Genomic DNA, 25,282 nt, shown 5'->3' with positions numbered 1-25,282 from the left:
TTATCTCACAGTGTGGTGAACTTGTCCACAAGAGCGTTTTGGAGCTGTTGGGTTGTGTATTTGCACCGACAATTAAAGGAACCTACTGCTATGACTATAGGGACTATGGCAATGGGCCAATTTACCAAAATGTTGAACTATCCCTTTAATAGAAAATGATGGAAAAAATAATGATAAATGTATACTGTTTGCATATGAGTGTGAGACCATTATACCTTGACTGCATGTAGCCTACCTCAGGTAAAATATTAACAAAAGCCTAACTTTACATTGTCTTATAGAATAATCTTTATATGGGCATGTGGTAGATGACCTCACCCTTTCAAAAGAAAAGAAGACAGAATCCCAAAGAGCTTTACTTTGCCCTTGATAGGCTAAGTATTGTTTTTGATGCATGTAAACAATGACGTTTCAGTCATTTAACTGTGTTTTATATCACATGAAGACACAACAGTTTCCTGACATCAACTGAAGGTTTGTCTATGTAGGCTACTATGCAGGGGACCACCACCACCACCATGACAGACAGGGGCAGTGTTGTTCAGGATTCACACTCAGCCACGTCTCATGGCAGAGATTACATTCACAAATGAAATAAAATCAAAAATCACATTTGCACTCAAATGTTTATGGAGACTCTAACAGAGATCACGTGATTGATGATGAAGCAATTTGTGGTGGCTGATCAAACATGATGTCTATATAAAACACCAATAGCCTACGTTGGGATTGATGGCCTACAGAATCACTACAAATAGGCTATGGACTTGTAAAAACAGACAGATATCTAGATTCTACATGTAGCCTATATCTTCATAGATAGGCCTACATTGACACACAGGCTACTTTATAGATGTGTGTGTATGTGTACGCCCATGTGTCCGCCGCCCCTCTGCAGGCGGTGCAGCAGGCCGAGCAGGGGAGTGTCATAACGGGGAGTGTCCCGGGCCAAGAGCATAAACAGCGGCTCTGCGCTCCGCTGCCACGCCGTCTCGACGCCTCTCTGCTCCCGCTGCAGCTTGAAGCGCTCACCGCGGCTCATCAGCTCCAACCCGTCCGCCACGACCCTACGCACCCAGGTACGTTCACTCCAAACCCTCCTCTATCTATCGTCTGCGGAACAATAGAGCACAGATTGTAGGACGGTAATCTGATGCCTTAATTAGAGCTGGATACAAAATGAACCGTTAGTTTCTATGCTCACTGGAACAAAGCTATTCTGCTGTCATGTGAAATTAAGGTGTAATACAGGCGATGTGTTTTCTTTCTGCATGTAACATTGGGTCATTGAACTCAAGTTTTTTTTTTCTGTCGGGCTCATTCACAAAGGTGTAAACCATCTTGTATTGTCAAAAAGTGCAATGCAGCTGCTGCCATATATGGACAGGCAGTAGAAAGCTGGATCCTGATTAAAAACCTAGTGGTGCGACCTTAACTGGCCATTCCTCCTTAAAGTGTAAGATGGTGTGATTCAAAACCCTTTTTACAACATCTAACTTGAACTTTTAAAAAGTTGTTTGTTGCAGCATCACACTTTAAAACTGGGAGTCAGACTGTGGTGACTCATCTCTATAGGCAACTGAGGTCTCACTATGATTGTCTGTTTCTATGGGAACTACAGGTGCCTGTAAATAGATTATATATAGACATAAATCTGCTGCTGCTACTGCTGAGAGTCCCACTGACTAAACTGCAGAAGAGGAAGCTCCTCAGCAGCTGCCTATATTGTCTGTTTAGAGACATCTGGAGTTGCCATAGAAACCCACCACCGCACAACCAAATATTGAGAATGCTCATAGTTAGTCACAACATCCTGAACGTGGCTGATTGTGACAGCAGCCATGAGGTGTGTGCGTCAGACAGTGGTGTTCTATAATGTTTCTATAGATGTATAGGATGTGGTGGACAAAACTGTGTCGGAGCCACACTCAGCTGTCACAAGAGATTATGGGATGCCTGAATCCGCCGACTGCACCCACTTCAGATTTTTCAGATAGAAGCCTGAAACAACTGTGTGCACGCAGAGGACAGGACAGCTGATGTGTAGACAGACTGTAGCCTATGTGGACATACGGTCTGCTTAAATCAAGGAAGTCTCAGTTTTACTCCAAAGTCGTAACACTTAATAGTGCTAGTTGCAGATCCCAATTTACTTTTAGATGTTTCTCTTCTGTTGAAATATCTCATCTAAGCTGAAAAGTGTCCCAACATACTGTGAAGTTACCAAACAGTTTCTGTGTTGCCCTACTGAAGCCTGAACTTTGGGTTTTGTCCCTGTCATGAGCCAGAGCATCTAAATTTGGGACACTGTCCTCACAAAAAATGACAGCATGTCTCATGGTATTTAAACGTAAACACAGGTTATGTTGAAGTTTCTTGACAACCAACTTATTATGGTTTATGCAGTCACGCTGCGATTGTGCTCCTGGTCCTCTGAGGAACCATCGTAGAGGTGGTAGGACATCGTTATGCTGCTGTGAAACGTGTCAGAGAGGAGGCTGGATGGACGGTTTGGCTTAAACATTAATTTGGTGATTTACAAGTCATATAGATTCAAACTGGGCCAGAGCTGTGTAGCTGATACAAATTAGATGTGTCACATCTCTATATGCCTACGCAACAGCGGCTGTACTTAGACATTCACAGACTTTTTTTTTTTCATGCTTAATTTGAATCAAGAATGTTGATGTCTTGTGGCCTGAATATAACAAATTCAAGGTTTCAGTTGTATTAATTTATCAGACCATAACCACAAGGGTGGCAGAGCAGAAAACACTCCTGAGTCATTTTTCTAACAGTGTTTTGGCTGGATGTTGGGTGTGGCACTGAAAAGACAGAGTTGGTCATTTAGCTTGGACTGAAATTTGAGTTTCAGGGAACGGGGGTGAAACCCAGTTGCATGCACTTAAAGGTTGACGTACATGTAAATCGAGCAAAGAAACTCTAAAACACACTCCTCTTCATGTCTTCCTCATGATACAGTATCCATCGTAATCTCCATATGAAAATACACATTAGAGGAAGTGGAGTCACCCACAGTATTTTAAAAAAAAAAGTTGGTGTTTCCCCCACAGAGTTTCAGAATTGTCACTGTTTTTCCAGACAAGGAAGCAGATTAGGCCACACACCTCACACAAAACACACACTGTCATCTTATAGAGTGTGTTTAAAAACTCTGCATCACTGTATTTACTGTGACACATTGAGTTGATATGTATCTACACATATTAAACACATACACACTATTAAAGGGATAGTTCAACTGTTTGGCAAATTGGCCCATTGCCATAATCCCTATAGTTTTAGCAGTGGGTTTGTTACCTTTAATTGTCGGTGCAAGCTGCTCAGAGCTATGCTACGGAGGCTATGGGATTTATTGGTTTCCCTCGTCAAACTCATCAAATACACAATCCAACAACTCCACAACGCTCTGGTGGACAAGTTGTGACCTGCACATTCACCACGCTATGAGATAATAACAGAACATTACAAGACAGAGTTGTTTTTGAGGCAAATTCATGCAAAACCGCTGATGCACGTTCCTGACGAGGTTAGTTTTTCGGCAAGCAGTCTATTGCTCGACAACAACTCTGTCTCATAACGTTTCGTAAACTCCCAAGACTGTAGGGATTATGGCAATGGGCCAATTTGCCAAAATGTTGAACTATCCCTTTAAAGTTAGATAACATTAAATGCATAAATCCACATTTATAACACTGTATCACGAAAAGTATCATAAGTCCTTAACTGTCCTTTTGTTTGTGTCTGCTTCACACTGTGTAAACAGACAAGAGGGAAGCTTCTGGTCAATAGTGTAGGGTCTCTGCATGTGTGTGTATCATCTGTTGTGTCCTGAGCTGCGGGGAAGCCCAGCAGGCCGTGAGACGCTGAGAGTGGCATGCATGGAGAAAATGAGTCATCAAGAATCCCACCTTCCCGAAAGAAGAAACCCAGACCAGAGCCAAGAAATCCATACTTTCACAGAAAGAGGAATCTAGAGTTGGTTTTTGAGGTGGGACACATCACATAGGCTGAAAGTATATCCCATGATGTCACATGAATCCACTTTTGTTATCTGTGCACGGCGGATCAAGTTGTGAGTTTTCACTCAGGCCTCGAAGGCAGACACAAAAGAGGGGGGTGGTAAAAGTGGGGGGAGGGGGTTAAATAACTGCACTAGGAATGAGACACGCTCGCTCCGTGTTTGTTTGGAGGTGAGGAGGGGGTGGGGGGTTGGATGGTGGTGGGAGGGAGGGAGGGAGGGAGGAGCACAATGTGGGTGTAGAAAATCGACCAAATAGCTGGGGCTGTGCAGAGGCGTGGGGTCGGCCTGCACACACCATCTGCTTTTACCAGCAGGCCTGTAAAGAGCCACTAACCAGCAGTCATGTGACCTGTTCTATTTACGCTCATGGCTCAGTCGAACTGCAGCTCCTTGAGTCACTGCAGCAGCCAGAAACACTTAATGGTTAATGTTTGTTCTAGTCAGCTGTTGCTCAAACACACACATACACACACACACACACACACACACACACACACACACACAAATACACACACATATTCCATAAAACTTAAACTCTTTGTCTCCCTGCTAGATTTGTTTTGTTATTATTCAGCTTTTGTCGAGAGTTGTTATCACATTTTTTAATACTTGCTTTGATTTTTCAAAGCGTGAGGTGATTCAGATGCTGTGTATTCCCTCTGATGTTTGCTTTATTAAGTCACAGACTGTTTCTGACTCCGGGATGAAACGGCTTTGATGTGCAGAGACAGAGAAGAACATTTCTCTCCATCAGAAGGGAAAGATCAGAGTCAAAGGCAGCCGTTTTTATTTAGTGCCGCAGAGACTCAGATCTTTAGGATACCAAGTTCCATTTTCCAAGAGTGAAGACTTTTCAGAGTAAAGGTATGTGGCTGTTACTGGATGAAAAGGCTGTCTCATTGAACTAGTCAAGTTTTCTAGATTTAAAAGAAAAGACACCTCTATTTTCAGACTTTGAGAGTTAGTTTTGCAGTATGTTTTTGAACGTTCATCATGAGGATTGAATGAGATACATGGGTACTTTTATTGTGAAATTCACAAAGATGCAAAACTTTACTTCAAGCGGTTATGAAGTTTTTTTCTTCCTGTTGCTCTCTACACTGTCCACAGTCTTTCGGTGTTAATATGCTCCGTGTTGCCTTCAGGGACTTGGCTTCCTTTGCTGTACATCCGTCTCTGTGTTAGTGAGGATCCTCTTGCGCTGCTCAGATCTGCGCATGCAAGCTGTTCTCATATCGCTGGGCGTGGGCGACATTAACGAATGGATGAAGTTTATCTCGCAGAAGTTACTGATTTATTCCAGTTGCTTGGGATCATAAAGTTACTGTGTTCTGTCACCAGATATTTGGGAAGCAGCGGCGTGGAAGAAATGATGATCCGCCTCATTTAGATGCATTTTAAATTGCTAATGACGATCTGTTGCCACATGAGATCATATGATGTCAGCTGGGGTCACTAGTGTCACTAAACTCATTACTGTCATAGAAGATGCTATGTAATTGTTGTCTACCATGATTGTGGGTCACATGGAGCTGTCAATGGGAAGTTATTAGCCTTTCTTAGCCTAAAGAATGTTTGCAGTCTTAAGATGTGGGATAATGACATATTGACTTCAACTGGTGTCAGTATCTAATAAAGAAAAAAAGCATGGCCTCCAAAATCCTGAGCTCTAAACCATAGAATGTATCTTCGTGGACCATTCCAGAAGTTAGCATCACCTGTCAAAGAGCCAATGGGGTTTCAACACCAACTTTTGGATTATAGCAGAAAATGAGGATTGAAGTCTAAATACAATCACCAGAAGTCAAAAGCTAAATGTTAGACTATGAACCACAGACTTTGGAACAGGAAGTCCTCAAATGCATCTGATCCAGGTTTTAGGGCTCCTTCCTGAAGCAGTTGAAATACTGTGAAACTTTGTAATAACTCCCTCTTGTTTGGCTGGTATTTATTCAGTGATATGAATAAATTCCACAGCTGCACTGACAGTACAGTGACTCAGGACCGTTGTATCACTGAGTTCAGTTTGGTCTGAACCTGGCTCATCGGGACACAGAGGATTACCCAAACTGCAATGCCCTGATCTGATCCACTGGATTAGTATCAGCTCTGAATAGCACACTAACCAGGCCAGACAACATTTTTTATCCACTATCGTGATAAAATTGGAATAAAAATCTTACAGCACTTTTACTTCATACTTAATATGTCTGTTGGCTGTCGGCTGATATTCAAAGTTTCCATATTTGATCATTTCCATGTCCCAAAACATTCTGCTCACTCTTCCGTAATGAAAAAAAAATCACCATGGAGACCATGAAGAGACACTAAAAACCTTTGTAAACACTAAAACAGACCACATCAGCTGATGACTAAGTGTGTCAGTGTATTGGTGAAGGCCTATTCCTCTCTCAGTTATTATTCATCTATTGCTCTCTGTGTGTTAAGCCTACACATAGCAGGACTTTATAGATTAAAGATTAAAGTGTTAATGCTTAACTACAGTGAATGTGTCTGTGTGTCCAGAGGCTGTAGAGCTGCTGTCTGACTTTTTTTTTAGGGAGGGACAGCTGGAAAATCCACACATGGCCACTTTAGAGTTACTGTAGGAAAAATTCAGCTCTCCACATCCTCAGATTAGGCTGTAATGGAATCGCCCCGGCCCATCAGCCCATCAGCCCATCAGCCCCCAGTTGCTGTGTCTGTCCGGCCAAATCATGGAGACAGATGCTGCAGTGTCAATTTCAGAGTATGCAAAACTTTGTACGGCTCCGGAACAACTTGTTGTTTTGGCTACACTGTCACTGTTTTGACTATACTCAGTCCATATCGCCATTGTACACATGGAGTATCAATCAGTTATAAGAGTAGTGCAGTATTCAGAACCCAGGATGGTCAGATATTGGTCCAAATCATTTATATAAGAGAGATCTTCCAGCACAATGTGGCAAAAAATAAAATCAGGAAAGTTCTGTGACCATAACGGTTGTTGCCAAAATGATCCACTCACTCACTTTTCCATGTGGGAACTCCCCCGTAGCTACAGAGCTGTGCAGTGCTGCTGTCTGGGTGTTACATAACAGCAGAGCTGAAATGGGGGAGAAGGATCCCCACATTTGTTGGACCAGTTGTGTTGATACCGAGGCCACTTCCCTTTTCCAGGGTCAGCAGCGGATTCCTGCCATGTTTGTGGGCAGACGGCCGTGCAGAAGAATGGACGGTTCTTGTTCCATTGTGGATGGTTAGTCATGCAAATTGAGAGGCAGCAGGTCCAAGCAGCATTCCTGTGGAAAACTGGATTCTGTGTCCATTATGAACTACATGACCTCCACTTTACACATGTTTTTTTCCCCTTTTTGGTAATGCCTAAATTTGGTGTTTATGGATGCCTCATAAGCCCATCATCTAAATAAGCAAATGAAATAAAGAGTTGCGCCACGAGAGGTGACGGAGGCCGCTTTCAGAGAGGTGGGGTTCCAGTTTGAGAACACAGCTTCACTTTAGAGGAACTGTTTACGCTCTGTGTGGTGTTTACCGTGCCCAGCCTCAGATAATATGGAGGTTGTTGGAGTCTCTCAACGTGTGAGCAAAAACACTCATGGCCAAAGAATTGCTCCACAGAGTCGATTGTGTAAACAACATGTTCGCAAAACATCGCCAATAGGTTCAACCACAAAAACAGTTTGCAGAAGAGGAAGATGTATCTAGGGTTCACATAATAATCTTAAACATGGAATCTGCATCTTTAATGAAGTTTTACTGAAATATAAAGTACAGTACAAGTCAAAAATGTGCATCTTTAAAACTACAAAGGCCAGTGACTTATTGGTTTGCATTATTTATCAAAGTGGGGCAAACAGGAAGTGTAACACTCTTTTTAATCCTTCCCCGCATAATCAGAACTTCTCTGTCTCTGTCACCGACATCTAAAACAAGTCCACACCAGCAGCATCCCATGATTTCCTCACTGTTATCTCGTTCTATAAGTAGTTTCCATAAGGCCTCAGCAAAGATCTTAACAGGATGCTCAGCTCCAATCTAAAAAATCTCAGACATCCACACATGCATAATGAGAGGCCGGCGGGCCGTGAGCCAGTGCGGCACAGACACATACTTGAGGCTCTTGATTGGGCGCCATGTGTTTATGATACGACTGAAGTGAGCATGAGCATGGATGTTTAGGTGTGTGAGTGTCTCTGACAGCTGAGGACAGTAATGCACAGGGATGTTCTCTGTTGCTGAGAGAGACTCAATCAGCTCTGATAAAACGACTCAATTGATGCCACTGTGTTTGAAGATCACACATTTATAACAAAGTGCAACAACTGGAGTGTGGAGTTTGAAATGTGAGTTCATTTGTAGGACATTGTGCAACTAATGAAACATAATGAAAAGTGGTTTTTTTTCCTTCTTTTTTTGTATTGTTTAATATGGATCCCCATTAGTTGAGGCCTTGGCGACAAGTTACCTTCCTGGGGTCCAGCACATGAAAACGGAAAACAAACATTTTTAACTTAATAAGATTACACAGAAGTACTGCTGCAAAAAAAAAGAAGAAGAAAAAAAGAAAAGTTTCAAATGTAAAGATGTGAGTTGCATTATGGGAAGTGTTGGATGTAGAGTCTTTGGAGCTTGAACCACAGGTCTACTAGAGACTAAAACACTGATTGCTAGGCCTACTGGGTCAGAGACTCAGATGCAGAGAAACCCACTGGAGGTAAGAAGTATTTACTGACCATGCAAAAGGTCACACACAGTCCAAAAAAGGCAAACAAAGCAGGCAGGGGGCAGGGCACTGGCAAAAATCCACAAACCAGACCAACTAGAGCTGTAGTGGATACACAGGGGAGGAGGACAATGTAGTAAAGAGCATGAGAAACCAGGCCGGGCGGGTGTACTGTATACACTATGGAGATAATCAGGACCATGAGTGTAATTGAGCAAAGGTGCAGATGATGACAGGCAGGAAACAGATGAGCAACAGGAAGCTAAGCACTACAAAATAAAACAGGAAGTATGCAAAATACAGACAGGAAGTTGCATATCACTACTTGAGTGTATATATATCTCCCAAGTTCCCTACAGACTATCAATCAATCAATAAATAAATTAATCACATGAGTACTTTTATTACTTCTAATCATCTTAAAGCAGAAGTCAGCGATCCGGTGGTTTTGGCTAACTTCCTGTCAGCAGATGGAGTTAGCAGCCCCCGCCCTCGTCCCTACGTCACCACATTCACGTGCATCCCTTGGCTGCACACACAGAGAGGACTGCCCCTTTATGCCGTTCTCTCTCCTCATTGGATAAAGGTTGTAGGATACAAGGAAAGTTTTCTCCTGGGCTCAGAGCAGAGCAGAGTGACTGACAGACCTGTGTTTCAGACCAAACACTCTATGTAAGTGATTGCTGTCGGAAGATACAACTATTTAAGACTTAGATTAACACAAACATTCACCTTACTTCTGCTTTAAGTCCAAGTTAGAGTGCAGCATTTTTCAGGCATGAATGATCTGCATTTCGTCCCAATGAGCCACATTTTCCAAAACTGTGTACCACAAATTCTTTCATGCACGGGCCTAATGATTAAATGATGGAGCTGCAGAGACAAGGTCATCGACTCATTATTATTCTTTTTTTAATATTCAGAGATTTTCTTTTTCCTTTGTAGTATCAAGTCAAAACGTTGGGGGGGGGGGTCTGACAAAGTGTCAAGTCTGACTCAGCAGCTTTAATGAAGCACTTTGATTTGTGAGGTAATTCATTTACAGGGTCGGCTGAAAGTGGACATTTCCATCTGCTCATGTGATTTATTTATGAGAAAGCCTCATGCCTCTCAGTCACCTGAGCCCTGCTGGAGATATGAACTCCTTTCTTCCATAACATCTTCCCTCATTTTCTGTTTTGATGACAGTGATGTAGGACACGATTTTGTAACTGATTTGCATCATTTTCATAGTGATCATTCACTGAGTCTTTCTTTCTTCTGTAGAAGCATCTGTTTTTATGTGTTTTACTCTTTTTCTTTGGATGCAGGAGTCCATGTACTGTAATAGACAATGGCGTGCAGACATTTGTGCTGCCGTGCTCAGCGTTACGATGGTTGGGAAACAAGCTTTACTATCAATCAGTCTCCTTCCTATATAATTATACACAGTGTTTCTACAGCCACCATCACTGGCAGTTATGACTTGGCCTGAGTCATTCCAGCCAGGACTTCCTCTTCCTTCTCACTGGAGGAAACACCCAGAGCACAGGGCAACAGTGACTCACGCTGCTGCTGAGTATTAATATCTAAGCCATATAACACTAAACTTTATCTTCATATCCATAGCAACAACTCAACCATAAGGGGAGTGGCTTCATGTTTTCCAGAGCAAACACAGAGCCCCACTCTCACTTAAAGGGATAGTTCACCCAAAATTCAAATTTCACTCATTATCTACTCACCCTCATGTGGACTAAGAGCTGTGAGAATTTTCAGAGTCCTCCGTTCCTTCTCTGAGTTACGGGGGGGTCCGCGCAGCAGTATTTGTCCATATAATGGTTGTCAATGGATACCAACTTTCTTCGTCCAAAAAGTCACACCAAAAAACATCCAAATACCTCCATACTGCTCGTCTGTAATGTCCCTCTTGTATTGAAGCCCTGACATGAGAAATTGTTCCGAAAAAAATTAAATAAGTCTATATTTTAAGCTTGTTTGTAGCGGAAGCTCCCAGTGTCTCAGTTCACTGCTTTTCCTGTGTCAGTGCAAATCTCGCGTGATTTGTGATTTGATTTCTATATGGCTTAGAAATCTCGCGTGATTTGCACTGACCAGCGGAACAATTTCTCATGTCGGGGCTTCAATACCAGAGGGACATTACAGACGAGCAGTATGGAGGTATTTGGATGTTTTTTGGTGTGTCTTTTTGGACGAAGAAAGTTGGTATCCATTGACAACCATTATATGGACAAATACTGCTGCGCGGACCCCCCCCCCGTAACTCAGAGAAGGCAGGAGGAGTGAGGACTCTGAAAATCCTCACAGCCCTTAGTCGACATGAGGGTGAGTAGATAATGAGTGAAATTTGAATTTTGGGTGAACTACCCCTTTAAGGTTATTACAAAGCTTTACGACTCTTATCTCTGCTGTATTTGACCACCGGCTTGGAAGAATCACAGCTTGTTGCTACAGGAACACACCTGTATGTTGGAGCCTGTGGGGTAGAAAAAACACCAACAATCTGAGTTGTGTGATTCGTCTGCAGGCAGCATGGCAGCGCACCACGCAGAGTTTGAGCGGGCCGGACAGAAGCCAGGTCTCCAGGTGTGGAGGGTGGAGAACTTCGACCTGGTGCCCGTCCCAGAGAACCTGTACGGGGGATTTTACACCGGAGACGCCTACCTCATCCTCAACACCATCAAGCAGCGCTCCGGAAACCTGCAGTACGACCTTCACTTCTGGCTGGGTGAGTGTAGTGAGGCGGGGATAAGTAGTGGGGAAGGAAAAATCTATTACAAATGTATAGATATCAGATGAACTTATTAACACTTTGCAGCCTGCTGACGTGAGATCACTGCTTTTTTCCGAGCTACATGATGACACAATCACTTGTAGCTGACAGAATTTCTTGTTTCCATATATACATACGGTATGTGGTGGAACATAGAAGAAGTGATCTTATATTTTTCATTGAGGCTATGATGTGGTTTAACTTGCAAAGCACATGAGGATCTGCATCTGTTCCCCTGGGATGTAATTCCACCTGACAGTGTTGCTGCATTGCAGTGTTTTACTGTACATGTGACATCATGTAGAGACTGAGTGTGCAGTTCTGTCCACTGTGAGCTCACAGACACAGCTGCTGCTGTGTTTGATGTTTCTGTCATGTTTCATTTTAAAGACGAAGAGACTGATGTGCTTTTGTTATGTTATCAGCTTGTTAAAGTTAAATCCAATTTGTTTGATTTTTTGTTTCATTATAAGGGGTTTTATTCTGTTATTCATTTTCAGCAACATTCAGCATGAACAAAAATATTACCTTTGGTATTCAGACACCTTTGGTACAGTAATGTCAGCAATACAAGATTGTAAATATAGTCAATTTAAAGTGAAGCTCAGGATTCAGAGTCTGACTGGTCATGACGTCTTAATATCAAAAGTTAAAAGTCAGAACAGTGAATTATTTTCCCTCATGAACCACATCAACGTCCAGGCAGCATTTGTACTCTACAGCCGGCAACAGTGATGCAAATTTGAATTACTTCACATGCTAATGAATAATTAATATTAATCTTATTTTAAAATGAGATTTAAGCATTCTAACATTAATTGTATCAATCCACACAGGTGTTGTTGTTTTTACATAACATGCAACATGTTGTAATCCGACATCCAAACTGTATAAACTCATTGGATGTTTTGTATTTAACATCTAAAGCAAAGTAAGCTGCTGCTGTGGTCAATTATATCTAAGAATAACTGTCTGAACCCAGTGGGAACAGAAGGAGAGTTTAGTCTTTAAGCATATTTGAAAACTTCAAAATCACCAAATATGGAGGTTGATAGTTTTCATTGGACTGTTATTGATCTCAGTGTCTGTATTTTAAATCAAAGTGGTGTCTGGTTCAGCCAGAAGTATTGACAGAAGGTGCATCTGACTGGGTCATTTATTATGATTTAGCTCAGAGCAAACTGAAAAGCCAGAAGCTGAGTCTGGTATTTTTTTTTTTGTATTGATTCCATGTGCTTTTAGTCCGCGCGACTGATCATGGAAACGGCATTTATCAGTAAACAGGATCTGATGTAACCGTCCCACATGCCTCTGAACAGTAGAATAATGTTGCATGTATTAATGTGTCTGCCGTGGTCTGACCCCCTGCTGCTCCCCACCCATCGATCTCCTGACTCAGTCCTCAGTCACACAACTGGTCCCAGTCTAGATGTGCAGCTGTGTGTGGATGTGCAGGATGTCTGCTGACGTGGAGTAAGACAAGACCAGGATTAATATGGAGCGTCTGTGTGCTTCTCCTGCTGCAGGTGATTTCTGCACTCAGGATGAGAGCGGCTCGGCGGCCATCTTTACTGTCCAAATGGACGACTTCCTTGGGGGGAAACCCATCCAGTACCGCGAGGTCCAGGGACACGAGTCCAAAACCTTTCTGGGCTACTTCAAGTCCGGAATCAAATACATGGTAAGATGTTGTATTTGTATAAACATAAACATCTATCTGCAAGAACTGTGGCACATGTTTTTTTTGCTTTTGCTTTCAAGTATTGTAAACCTTCTGCTTGTTAATTGGCATTTTTGGGGTTGGGGTTATTTTAAAAGATTTACTATTTTGTCAAAGTTGTGAACTTTGTTAATTTCTAAATATTTATCTATAACAATTGTATTTAGACCTCTTCATGTTCTGCTGAATAATTGTTACAACCATTTAACATAACATGAATTATGATGCCATTATTTTTTCAGTATCATTTCTAATTTTTCCAGTAGTCATTAAAATAATTGGCTGTGTTTCAATATATCTTAAAACTGTAGTTTTGTTGATGTGAGAGCAACTTTTCTAAAAAGGCGGATGTTTTATTTTGAAAAACCATGCAACTCCTACCTTCCAGAAAGGGGGCGTGGCATCTGGGTTCAAACACGTCGTCACCAACGAGGTGACTGTGCAGCGGGTGCTCCAGGTCAAAGGTCGCCGTGTTGTCCGGGCAACAGAGGTGCCAGTGGCCTGGGACAGCTTCAACCAGGGAGACTGCTTCATCCTGGACCTGGGAAATGTGAGTCCGACTGAACATTATAATAATTATTATTATGTGTTAAAATGATTGTTACTATGACATTTTGAGTTTTCTTTTAGTAGTGGTTAACAAAAGAAGAACAACACCAAAAGAAATCAGAATTAGAGAATAAAAGAGGTCTTGAGTTTTGGTAGTTCCACCTTAAAGCAGAAGTAAGTGATATATTTGTGTTAATATAAGTCTTAAATAGTTATATCTTCCGACAGCAATCACTTACATAGAGTGTTTGGTCTGAAACACGGGTCTGTCAGTCACTCTGCTCTGCTCTGAGCCCAGGAGAAAACTTTCCTTGTATCCTACAGTTTTTATCCAATGAGGAGAGAGAACGGCATGCAGGGCTGTGTGTGCAGCCAAGGGATGCGCGTGAATGTGGCGACGTAGGGACGAGGACTGTTATGGTGCGTTCAAGGTAACCCGTAACTCGTGTTTTTTCGACCTGTGAAGTCGTACCAGTTCGATCTGGTACGAGTTCACGGGTCAGAAGTTACGAGTGGCCGTTATAGTGACTTTCACCGGTAAAACAGGTCGGAAAAACACGAGTGGGTTGCCTGGAACGCTACAAAGTCGTAAGTCGTGACTTGAAGCTGTAATTTACGGTTTCAAAAGCCGGCCTGGAACGCAGCATTAGCCAAAACGACCGGATCGCTTACTTCTGCTTTAAGTAAAGATTTTATTCACCTTCTTTTCCATCTGCTCCTCTTTCTGTTTCACAGGAGATCTTCCAGTGGTGCGGCTCCCAGAGCAACCGCTTTGAGAAGCTGAAGGCTACGACGGTCGCCAAGGGTATCCGTGACAACGAGCGCAGTGGAAGGGCCAGAGTTTACGTCTGTGACGAGGGGATGGAGAGAGAGAAGATGCTGGAGGTGAGATCAGTGGATTGTGAGAAGACGGTGACTCTGGTTTCACACTGTGTCAGACCTTTGTTTAAACCCGTGGCCTCTGCTCTCAGGTCTTAGGTCCTAAACCAGACCTGCCTGTCGGAGCCTCGGACGACATCAAAGCCGACGCTTCAAACAGGAAGAGGGCCAAACTCTACAAGGTGAGAGAACTGGCTGCTGGCTGGTAATCAGCTCATTTACTGTTTGCTACACTTTAGATGGTTCTTCACTGTGTTTTTTATATGAAGAGCTTGTTTTCTTGAGTGGATGGTGATCAGATACTTTAGGAGGAAGAAACATCATTTTTGAGTTCAACAAACCAATATGAAAATTAGTTTTTTAATCCAATCTTCTTTTGTTTTTCTTCTTTTCGTTTAATTTTAGCATCTAAAGATTTGTTTTTCATCACAGACATTTTGTCATCAGAGCTTTTCTTCTCCTTCATGTCCAAGTGGTTTGATGACTGTTGATACCAGGTTAAAAAGCCCAGCAGGCAGCAGTGCAGCCTGAAACACGTCCACTCTCCACAGCTGTTGGATCAAACTGTCTCTCTCTGTCACAGGTGTCCAATGCCAGTGGAGATATGACCATCGCTCTGGTGGCAGCAGAGAACCCCTTCGCCCAGAGCGCCCTGGAGTCTGGTGACTGCTTCATCCTGGACCACGGCTCCGATGGAAAGATCTTCGTCTGGAAAGGTCAGTGCAGGGGGGGGGGGGCTGCGGTGGATTCAGGGGGATACAGCATGTTCATGTAGCAGTGGATAAATGACGCCGCTCTTTAAAAGAGTTCATAGATGTGTGTGTCAGTTGTCAATCACCTTTCACTGCCAGTCTCAGGAAAACTTGTTCATCATGTAACTCAACTCAAGTTAGAGTTGACAAATCATTATGCCATGAAACCTTTGATAATAGCCTAGATTAATCATTGTTTGTTCCTCCTTATTTCGTAAAATATTACAATAATGGGGAAGTACATTTTTTCTACGAAATGTGGCCAAAGTCAAAAGGAAGTTCACTGTGGGAATTACTTTCAGCTGATAAGATTTTACAACAACTTCCCCACGCAAGAAGTTCCTAAATTATTCTTACTATTCTATTTCTAGAATAGTCCTGAAAATTTTAGCTTTCATTTAAAGGTAGCCTACGACATCATGTATAGGAATTACTCCCATCTAGCGTTGTGGTTGTATATCACAAGCAACTCAATCGTATTTTTCATGCTGCATTCACGTGAAATTGGGCAGACGGCAGACGGACGACAGCCGCTGTACGTAACGGCATAAACAAGCCTCTATGTAAACAAGTGGTCCGTCAGCACGAGGCAAAACAATACACATGACAATATGTTGTCATGGCGATGTGGTATTGTTTTACTGTCTTTCTCTCCACTTCTGTGACTAAAATGACATCTGGTTTGTTAGCGACGGCCGTCTGCCCGACTGCAGGTGAATGCAGCATCAGTGTAACGCTCCATTCCTCCTCACTGTGTTACCACGGTGACACGCTGCCACTGAAGGTAAAAACATGGCGACACCACATGGCAGCAGCACCGAGCTTACCCGCTCCATGGAGATATGAATGATATGAACGGCTCATTCAGAGCTGAAAGGAACACTTCACTTTGTTGATGGGGGGATTACTGATGAATGAAAAACAGACTGAAGAACCAAATAATCGATTTAGATAATAGGAGAAGTTACACAATGTCCCTTTAATTGAATTTAAAAAATACAATCCTCACTCTCTCTTTTCTCCAGGCAAAGATGCCAACATGGACGAGCGTAAGGAGGCGATGAAGGCAGCGGATCAGTTCATCAAGAAGATGGGTTACCCCAAACACACGCAGGTCCAGATCCTGCCGGAGATGGGCGAGACGCCGCTCTTCAAGCAGTTCTTCAAAAACTGGCGCGACAAGGATCAGACGGAGGGCATGGGCGTCGCCTACATCGCCAACAGCATCGCCAAGATCGAGAAGGTGGCCTTCGACGCCGCCAGCCTGCACGACTCGGCCGCCATGGCCGCCCAGCACGGCATGGTGGACGACGGCAGCGGAGAGAAGCAGGTGAGAGAGTTGTCTGACGGAGTGCAGGCTTGGTCGTCTAGTTTCTGTTTTCTCACCTGTGGGGGGCGATAGTTTTCAATGTGTGAAGTATAGTTTAAGTATATTTTTTGGTACATTTTTTACCTTTAATTGAAAGCATAATTGAGCAGACAGGGATAGGGGGAATGATATGCAGTAAAGGGCCACCCAATGCGGGATTCGAACCGGGGCCGACTGCAGCGAGGACTGTAGCCTCTGCATATGTGGCGCCTGCTCAACCCACTGCTCCACACGCCGCCCCTTCTCGGCCTAAATTAAAATAAATGTGTGTTTGTGATTTACAAAATATAATGAAACGGGAATCTTTACAAAATGAAATGTAATTTGTATTAAATATAATTTGCAATAAATAGGACAAAACATGGGGCACCATATAGCTCAATGGGTTGAGCAGATGCCCCATATACAGAGGCTATAGTCCTCGCTGCAGCCGGCCCCAGTTCGAATCCCCTGATGGTCCCATTTCTTGTCCCTCTCTTCCTATCTAACAATTAAAGGCTTAAAAGCCCAAAAAATGTAAACGATGTAAAAACCATAATAGAGTTTACTCACAGCTGTGTTTCTTTGTTTTTGCCTTGACAGATCTGGCGTATCGAGGGAGCAGACAAAGTGGAGGTGGACCCGTCCACATATGGACAGTTCTACGGAGGAGACAGTTACATCATCCTTTACAACTACCGTCATGGAGGACGTCAGGGACACATCATCTACATGTGGTGAGAAGAAAATGAATGTCAAAGCAGTCTGAAATCAGAAACATATCTGTATGGCCTGATAGTGATAAACAAAAGTGCATGAAACACTCAATGTGTTTGAGTTGGCTCTTAAAGGGATAGTTCAACATTTTGGCAAATTGGCCCATTGCCATAATCCCTATAGTTTTAGGAGTAGGAGTTAATAGTCGGTGCAAGCTGTTTTTAGAACAGTGGAGCAGAGCCATGAGCTGCTCAGAGCTATATTACGGAGGCTAATGGGATTTCTTGGTTTCCCTCATCGAACTCATCAAATACACAATCCAACAACTCCACAACGTTCTGGTGGACAAGTTGTGACCTGCACATTCACCACGCTATGAGATAATAACACAACGTTACGAGACGGAGTGAGTTTGATGAGGGAAACCAAGAAATCCCATAATGAGCCTCCGTAGCGTAGCTCTGAGCAGCTCGCGGCTCTGCTCCGCCGTTCTAAATATAGCTTACACCCACAAATAAAGGTAACAAACCTACTGCTATGACTATAGGGATTATGGCAATAGGCCAATTTGCCAAAATGTTGAACTAGTAAGTAAGTAAATTTAATTTATAAAGCACTTTTCATAGATGAAATCACAAAGTGCTTTACAACACTTCCCTTTAAAGGCCCAATGTGAATGTCTGACCACTGGTGCCGACATGGGCGGACCTTTGTTTTGATTGATCTCATGCAAACACAAGAGGAAGCACATACACACACAACTTGAACAGGGTTGGGTTAGAGTTGCCCTCCATAAATGTGCTCTAGTAGAAAACATGATGGTGTCCTTTCGACTGAAACAAAGAGGAATAAAAATAAGTAAAATAAAAAACAACATGTGCAACCACTCAACAAGAAAACCATTAGTGTCCAGTCCGTCCCTCTCATGTGTTTGGATGTGATGCTAACATGGTTAACCTGTTCCCCAGGCAGGGAATGGACTCCAGTCAGGATGAGATCGGGGCTTCAGCCATCCTGGGGGCTCAGCTGGATGAGGAGCTGGGTGGTGGTCCCGTCCAGGTAAAACACATCGTTCCTTTAGTTTGTTTGGGTTTTATCTTCACTTTATCATCCATGTTTTATTAATGTGTCTGGCTCACTCATCCCTGTCACCTCCTGTCTGACCTTTTACATCCTTTCACTCTTTCCCCTCTTCCTCCCGGCTGCTGCTTCCTTCCTCCTCCTTGGTTTTTTCACCTTTTCTGTGTCTTCAGGTTGTTGGTGCTCCTATAACCACTCAGGTATCCTCCGTCCCCTTCCTTTCCTTGCTCCTTCTCTTCCTCACACTCATATGACTGTATCCAGAACCAGAGATGAAAAGAAACAACCAAAACTTTCTTTGCCTATTTCCAGATAAATATAAATATCTCGATGGTAAAAGGGACTTTAAATCTACATTTTATTGCTCCTTTAGTGCGATAACAGCTCCAATTAAATCTACAGTGAAACCATCGCAGTCAAACACAAACAGGACATTCCGATGTCGGCGTTAATGGGAGGTTCCCTCCTGCTCTGTCGCCAGCTCAGTCTGCCACACATAAACAACAGCCCAGCTTCCACACTCTGACCTGACCCGACACCATGAAGACACAACCTGTCAGTGACAATGTGTGATATAATAATATTTATTAGATTTCTAAATATGGAGCTCAAAAAAGTTCACCTGAGTCTTCATTCATTCATCTCTGTGTTCTACATTCGTACTTCACTTCCCTTGTGTCCTCACCCTGCACGTACAACCTTTGTGTTTTTGTCCTCATATGTGCTGACTCTGCATTCAGCATGAACATATGTGTGTGTGTGTGTGTTTGAATTTCGTCCAGTGTTAAAACATCTATAAAAAGTCATATTTGTATTTCCAGGTGTTTCCCTGCACAGCCGTCCTGCACATGTCACCTTTGTATCCACAGTTTGTCAAACTAAACTCGACTTGAATTCACCAGGTGATGTCTGGAAGTCACCTGAATGTTTCTGATACAACTACCACACCAAATAAGTTTTGGTAGAGATACTGAAACAATGTTTTGAAGAATATTGAGAAGTTCTTCTACAAAATCTATTAAACACAAGAACTTGAAAGCATAAAACTGGCAACAGTTTCATATCAAACCAGACGTACGTGTGCTGGGAATGTTTACAGCTCAGTTTGTAGTTTCAAACTGTGGACTACAGTGTGTAACCTCTTCAGTGAATTGTACAGGGTTCCTACATATTTGAAATTTCCAAATTCCATACTTTTTCCAGACCATAATTTCCAGACTTCTCGGTAAAAAAAATTCAAATAATTTGTGATATTTGAGTAAATAGTTGTGCATTATATAATAAAAGTCATGCAATTAATCATTTTTTTTCATTATTCTGAATGTGTATGCCATTATGTAACTAGCTATAGGTACAATAGTGCATACAAAAATAATTAACCCAGATAACTGCAGATAAGACCAAACCCAGATAAGTATTAAGATACATATATTTCCATACAATAATTTCCATTTTCCATACTTTTCCAGACCTGGAAATGTATCAAATCAAATTCCATACTTTTCCATACTTTCCATACTTGTGTAGGAACCCTGATTGTACTAATGTCTCCATTTGCTCATGTTAACTCAGGATTGTCATAGTTTGCAGTGAGAGCTGACTGCACCACCTCACTGTCATAAATATTTATGACGAAAGCTGCAGACCAGAGAGACTCATAACACTGTTTCAGACATGACACTGTGTCATCACTGTGCGTCTCTAATCTCACAAACCTCGACTCTACGCTCACCCCACCTTGTGGCACGACACTGAACACGTGGCTCAACTAAATGCTGCCATCTTGTGTCTGTAGTGGGAACTGCAGCTGATCTTTTTTTTTTTTTGTACATATTGTTGATGCATATTTCACCAGACACGAGGAGGGGAGGATCTGTCAGCTGTGATTTGGTTGCACCACCTTCATATATCTCACAACATCAAAATGCATGAAGTGTTTTGCTACGGGGGGAGTTAGTCAAACAACCGTGTCATCATTCCTGAGTATTAATGTGTTGTGTTGGTGTACCAGGTGAGGGTGGTGCAGGGGAAGGAGCCGGCCCATATGATGAGTCTGTTTGGAGGACAGCCCATGGTGGTGTACAGGGGGGGGACGTCCAGAGAAGGAGGTCAGTCCGCCCCTGCGGAGAATCGCCTCTTCCAGGTGCGATCCAACTCTGCAGGACACACCAGAGCTGTGGAGGTAAGAAGACCACATGCATCATCCAACCATATCATCATCATACATCTTTCTGTGTGTTTTCTTCCCCTTTCTCTTTTATCATATCATATCATCTATCTATCTATCTATCTATCTATCTATCTATCTATCTATCTATCTATCTATCTATCTATCTATCTATCTATCTATCTATCTGTATTTGTATAGCACTTTTCATGCCCACCACAGCTCAAAGTGCTTCACATGATAAAAACAAGGAAATTGGGAATCGCTATCTTACACTCAATCATTTGCAATGGGGAAAATACTAGGATCAAATAGAATAAAAATGGATGAATTATCTATCTATCTATCTATCTATCTATCTATCTATCTATCTATCTATCTATCTATCTATCTATCTATCTATCTATCTATCTATCTATCTATCTATCTATCTATCTATCTATCTATCTATCTATCCATCTATCTATCCATCTATCCATCTATCTATCTACTACAGTGCCCGGCTGATAAAGGATACTGTAAGATATTATCTATGCATCTGTTATGTACAGTTTACTTTTGGAAAAAAAAAAAATTGCACAAAGAATATCAAAGGAAAATTATTATTATTTTTTTAAGTATATTTTTTGGCGTTTTTGCCTTTATTTGATAGACAGTGAGATAGACAGGAAAGGGGGAGGCAGAGAGAGGGGGAATGACATGCAGGAAAGGTCTGCCCGATGCAGGATTCGAACCGGGGACGCCTGCGTTGAGGACTGTAGCCTCTACATGGTGCGGCCGCCTTAACCACTGCGCCACACACCGCCCCAAAGGAAAATTAATTGATGGAATTCATAATAGATAACAATAGAAAACATTTACAGCCTATAGCAGCTGTAAATTTACAATAAGCCTTAAAATAAAAACAGTATGAACGTTATTGATTGTGTGTTTACTGGGAAACCCTAACCAAGCTGAAACGTGCACAGTAGAGCTAGTTCAGACCAGTAGAACTGTACTCTAACCTGCAGCATCTGTGCGTTTATGCAGCTTGATGCAGCGGCATCCAACCTGAACTCCAACGATGCCTTTATTCTGGCGACCCCTGGAGACACCTTCATGTGGGTGGGAGTGGGCGCCAGCGACACAGAGAAGCAGGGAGCGCAGCAGCTGTGTGACATCCTGGGAGTGTCGGCCTCCGAGCTGTCTGAGGGAGGAGAGACTGGTGAGGAAACATAACATAACATAACATAACATAACATAACATAACATAACATAACATAACATAACATCACAGTATACTATAGTACACTATTCACAGATACAGTATGTGTACATATATATTTTGTATCAGCTTCAATCTGAAAATAGTTCAGTCAAGATGTGAATATTGCACTTTTGTGTGAAGCTAAGTAGTGTTTTTGTATCCCAGCTTCACTAAGTGCTCGTGTTCATCTATATTAAAACAAAGGCACGACTGTATCAGCCCTTCAGATGTTCAGTAATCTTGTGATTTGCTTTCAAAGCTGGAAAAAAAACTGGATTCTCTGCGAACAATTTCAAATATAGAACCTCGGGCTAAAACACAACACATCAAATTTTTATAAAAACCCTGCCTTTAAGAACTGGCCTCAGCTGAAGGCTGTTAAAGACAAAATAGATAGATAGGCCCAGACAGATACTTTATTTATCACCTTAGGGAAATTCACTTGTCCAGCAGCTCACACATACCAGTATATGTACTTTAGATTTTCCAAAACATAGACAATAACATGGGTGGAAATTGGGCTAATGAGCCATCAGTTAGGAAATGCATCATTTTATGTCTGTGAGTTTAAGATGACTTATAATAACCTTCTTTATTCAAGATTTATGCTGTGATTGTGTGATTTGTAAAACTGTGTGTTAGGCACTTAGTTAAAATGGGTAAACAGCTTATGAACGAACATTTTATAAATTCTATTTCTAGCTTGTTAACAACCTAGCCGTTTCCGCCTGTGAAATTCTCCATGCTAGGCTGAGCCGAACTGCTCATTTAATTCTCATTTAACTCCTGGATAACTAGAAGTGTGTCTGCTCTGTTCACAGATCAGTTCTGGGAGATTCTGGGAGGAAAGACAGAATATCGCACTTCTACCAGACTTAAGGACAAGATGGATGCTCATCCACCCAGACTCTTTGCCTGCTCCAACAAGACTGGAAACTTCATCGTGAGTCCTTTCTCTGAGCTTCCTCTGTGATTTTAAAGGCTCAAAGAAATATTTTTTGGGGCCAACGAAAAGGAAAAAAGTGAACCAACCCTAAAATCAGACAGAACACCTTGTATATTGTCTCTAAAATGCTATTTCGCCTGTTTAATCCTTGTCCTTCTCAGATTGAGGAGGTACCTGGGGAGATGACCCAAGATGACCTCGCCACTGATGATGTCATGATCCTTGACGCCTGGGAGCAGGTAAAGAAACCAGAGCTGGTCGGCTGTAGCTGATGTATGAATTGAGAGTCAGTAGAATAAAAAGAACAAATATGCATTAATCATTCCCATTTTTAGGTGTTTGTATGGATCGGAAATGAAGCCCAAGAGGAAGAGAAGACTGAAGCCATGGCATCTGGTAAAGACATTTCAGCTCATTAAGATTTGACATCTCTAAATTACTCTTTAATAATCACGCACTATAAAATATTTATTTCACTCATGAGTTGAAATCATTTAGGTTTGTGAAAAACGAGTGAAAACACCACTGGAACTTCACTCCATTTTTCCGTGGCATCCTTAATTGCCCTCTCAGATAGTTTAAATATATTTAGTGTGTGCCTCAAGACGATATTGCACTCAAATAAGAACCCATCGCCGAGTCATAAAATCATATTTGAGAATAATTAAAGCTGAATTTAATCTCCCAAAGTAAAGTGTGCTTAGATTATTCATTTGTTGAAACACATACTGTACTATAGTAACTGAGCTAAATAACCTTGTATATTGAATTAAAATCACATCATGGTTCTAGTCTTAATAACACAACAACCTGACTTGTTATGTCAGTGAAGCACACCAACACATCACTCTTAAAAATATCAAGTAATTTAAGTACGTTTTTTTTTTAAATATATTTTTAATTTCAAATTTAAACTGCTAATAGCCCCATATTAGGGTAACTAGTTTATTTCTGTATAGCATGAACTATTAAGTAAAAAGTTATTTATTTGGATTTAATATGTAGGTTTCATAAATGTCTTAAAATGCTTATTGGTGCACGTCGGACATGATATAATTTATTTTCCATCAGAGCCCCACCCAGTGTGTGTGTGTGTGTGAGTGGCTGAGACAAATATGTTTTTTTGGGGCCTCTGAAACATGGACACAATCTTATATGATTTTTTATTCAGCTTCACTCTGAGACGTGCGACTGCTGTCATTTAGTATCTGTTTGGTCTTTTATTCTGCTTCGTGCTGTGTGTCTCATACATCTTGTGTTTGTATGCAAATCAACTCTTTTACATGTTTCTCTCCTGTTGTTGACCATTCCAGTCTATTTCAGGGAGATTAACAGTTGATCACACAAAGACGTGGGTGTACGACACACTCCGTACTGTCAGTAATCCGGCCTTTCTCCCCCTCAGCGGTCCGTTACATCGAGACGGACCCGGCCAACAGAGACCGCAGGACGCCCATCGTCAGGATCAAGCAGGGCTTCGAGCCGCCCACCTTCACCGGCTGGTTCCTGGGCTGGGACCACGACTACTGGACCAGCGACCCCCTGGAGCGCGCTATGGCTGAGCTGGCCCTGTGAGCTTCCACCTGACCCTACCTCGCTGCCAGCCCTGACCTTTCACCCCGCTGCTCCACCGCACGCACGCAGCTCCAATCAGAAAGACTTTTTTAGTTGTGCCCTGAAAACAATTTTTTTTTGTGTGTTTTTTTAACCTTTTGTTGTGTTTCTAAAGGACAGACGCCTAAAGGAAACTTTTACTTCATTGTGTCTCCCACGCTACAGCGATGCCTTCAGGCCCATTATTGAAAACCAACCAATAACAGTAGATTTATCTTTAATAGATACACAGGCTTCCTGTAGTGTTTTGCACTAAACAATCTACTATAACCTTTTATCATTTGTTTCATATTTTGACAGTAAAACTTTTTCACTAGTGAAATGTCAGTTTAAAAGCCATGGTGTCAGCATTGGAAAACTCACTGCCAAGAAAAGACGTCTTCTTAAAGCAATACAACCGATGCCTTAATATTCTTTCCTCTAGTTTACAGTTAACATGTTTAGCTTTCAACCTTTATAACTGGTACTGCTCTAGTATAAGGATGCCTTTATAGACAAGTTGTTTGCACCTTCACCTGATGTCAACTATGATATTTATTATTTTTTTTAAATGACAGGAAGCTTGTGTGACGCTGCAATGGGAAACCAACGCTTTGCTGCTTTACAAACCAGTTAGGCCTTCTGTGACACTTTCTGAAGTTTCCCTAAGCCTTGTTATCATTTCAATAAAACCAAATTAAACATGTTGCAGTGTCCTGTCAGTACTTTAACAAGCAGCGC

The 25,282-nt window shown here is 42.1% G+C and overlaps 1 protein-coding gene across 2 annotated transcripts; it reads left to right on the top strand.

Moving 5' to 3' along the window:
• The first annotated feature begins 984 nt into the window (after positions 1 to 984).
• On the top strand, positions 985 to 25,247 carry gsna (gelsolin a). Of its 2 annotated transcripts, XM_085793883.1 has the most exons (17): positions 985 to 1,079; positions 11,299 to 11,499; positions 13,071 to 13,225; positions 13,653 to 13,814; positions 14,549 to 14,698; positions 14,785 to 14,874; positions 15,276 to 15,408; positions 16,470 to 16,774; positions 17,396 to 17,529; positions 18,478 to 18,568; positions 18,763 to 18,789; positions 20,601 to 20,771; positions 21,786 to 21,960; positions 22,824 to 22,945; positions 23,110 to 23,187; positions 23,284 to 23,344; positions 24,354 to 25,247. In XM_085793883.1, exons 2-17 carry the CDS (start codon positions 11,304 to 11,306, stop codon positions 24,521 to 24,523), a joined length of 2,220 nt encoding a protein of 739 aa, XP_085650009.1. In that variant the 5' UTR covers positions 985 to 1,079; positions 11,299 to 11,303; the 3' UTR covers positions 24,524 to 25,247. The 2 variants fall into 2 exon arrangements, with proteins under 2 accessions (XP_085650009.1, XP_085650010.1); XM_085793884.1 differs by lacking the exon at positions 18,763 to 18,789.
• The last annotated feature ends 35 nt before the right edge of the window (positions 25,248 to 25,282 follow it).

The sequence above is a fragment of the Trachurus japonicus genome, chromosome 12 (assembly GCF_045865225.1).
Source record: "Trachurus japonicus isolate A0001 chromosome 12, Traja_1.0".
Lineage (NCBI taxonomy): Eukaryota > Metazoa > Chordata > Actinopteri > Carangiformes > Carangidae > Trachurus > Trachurus japonicus.
This window is presented reverse-complemented; position numbering and strand designations above follow the sequence as displayed.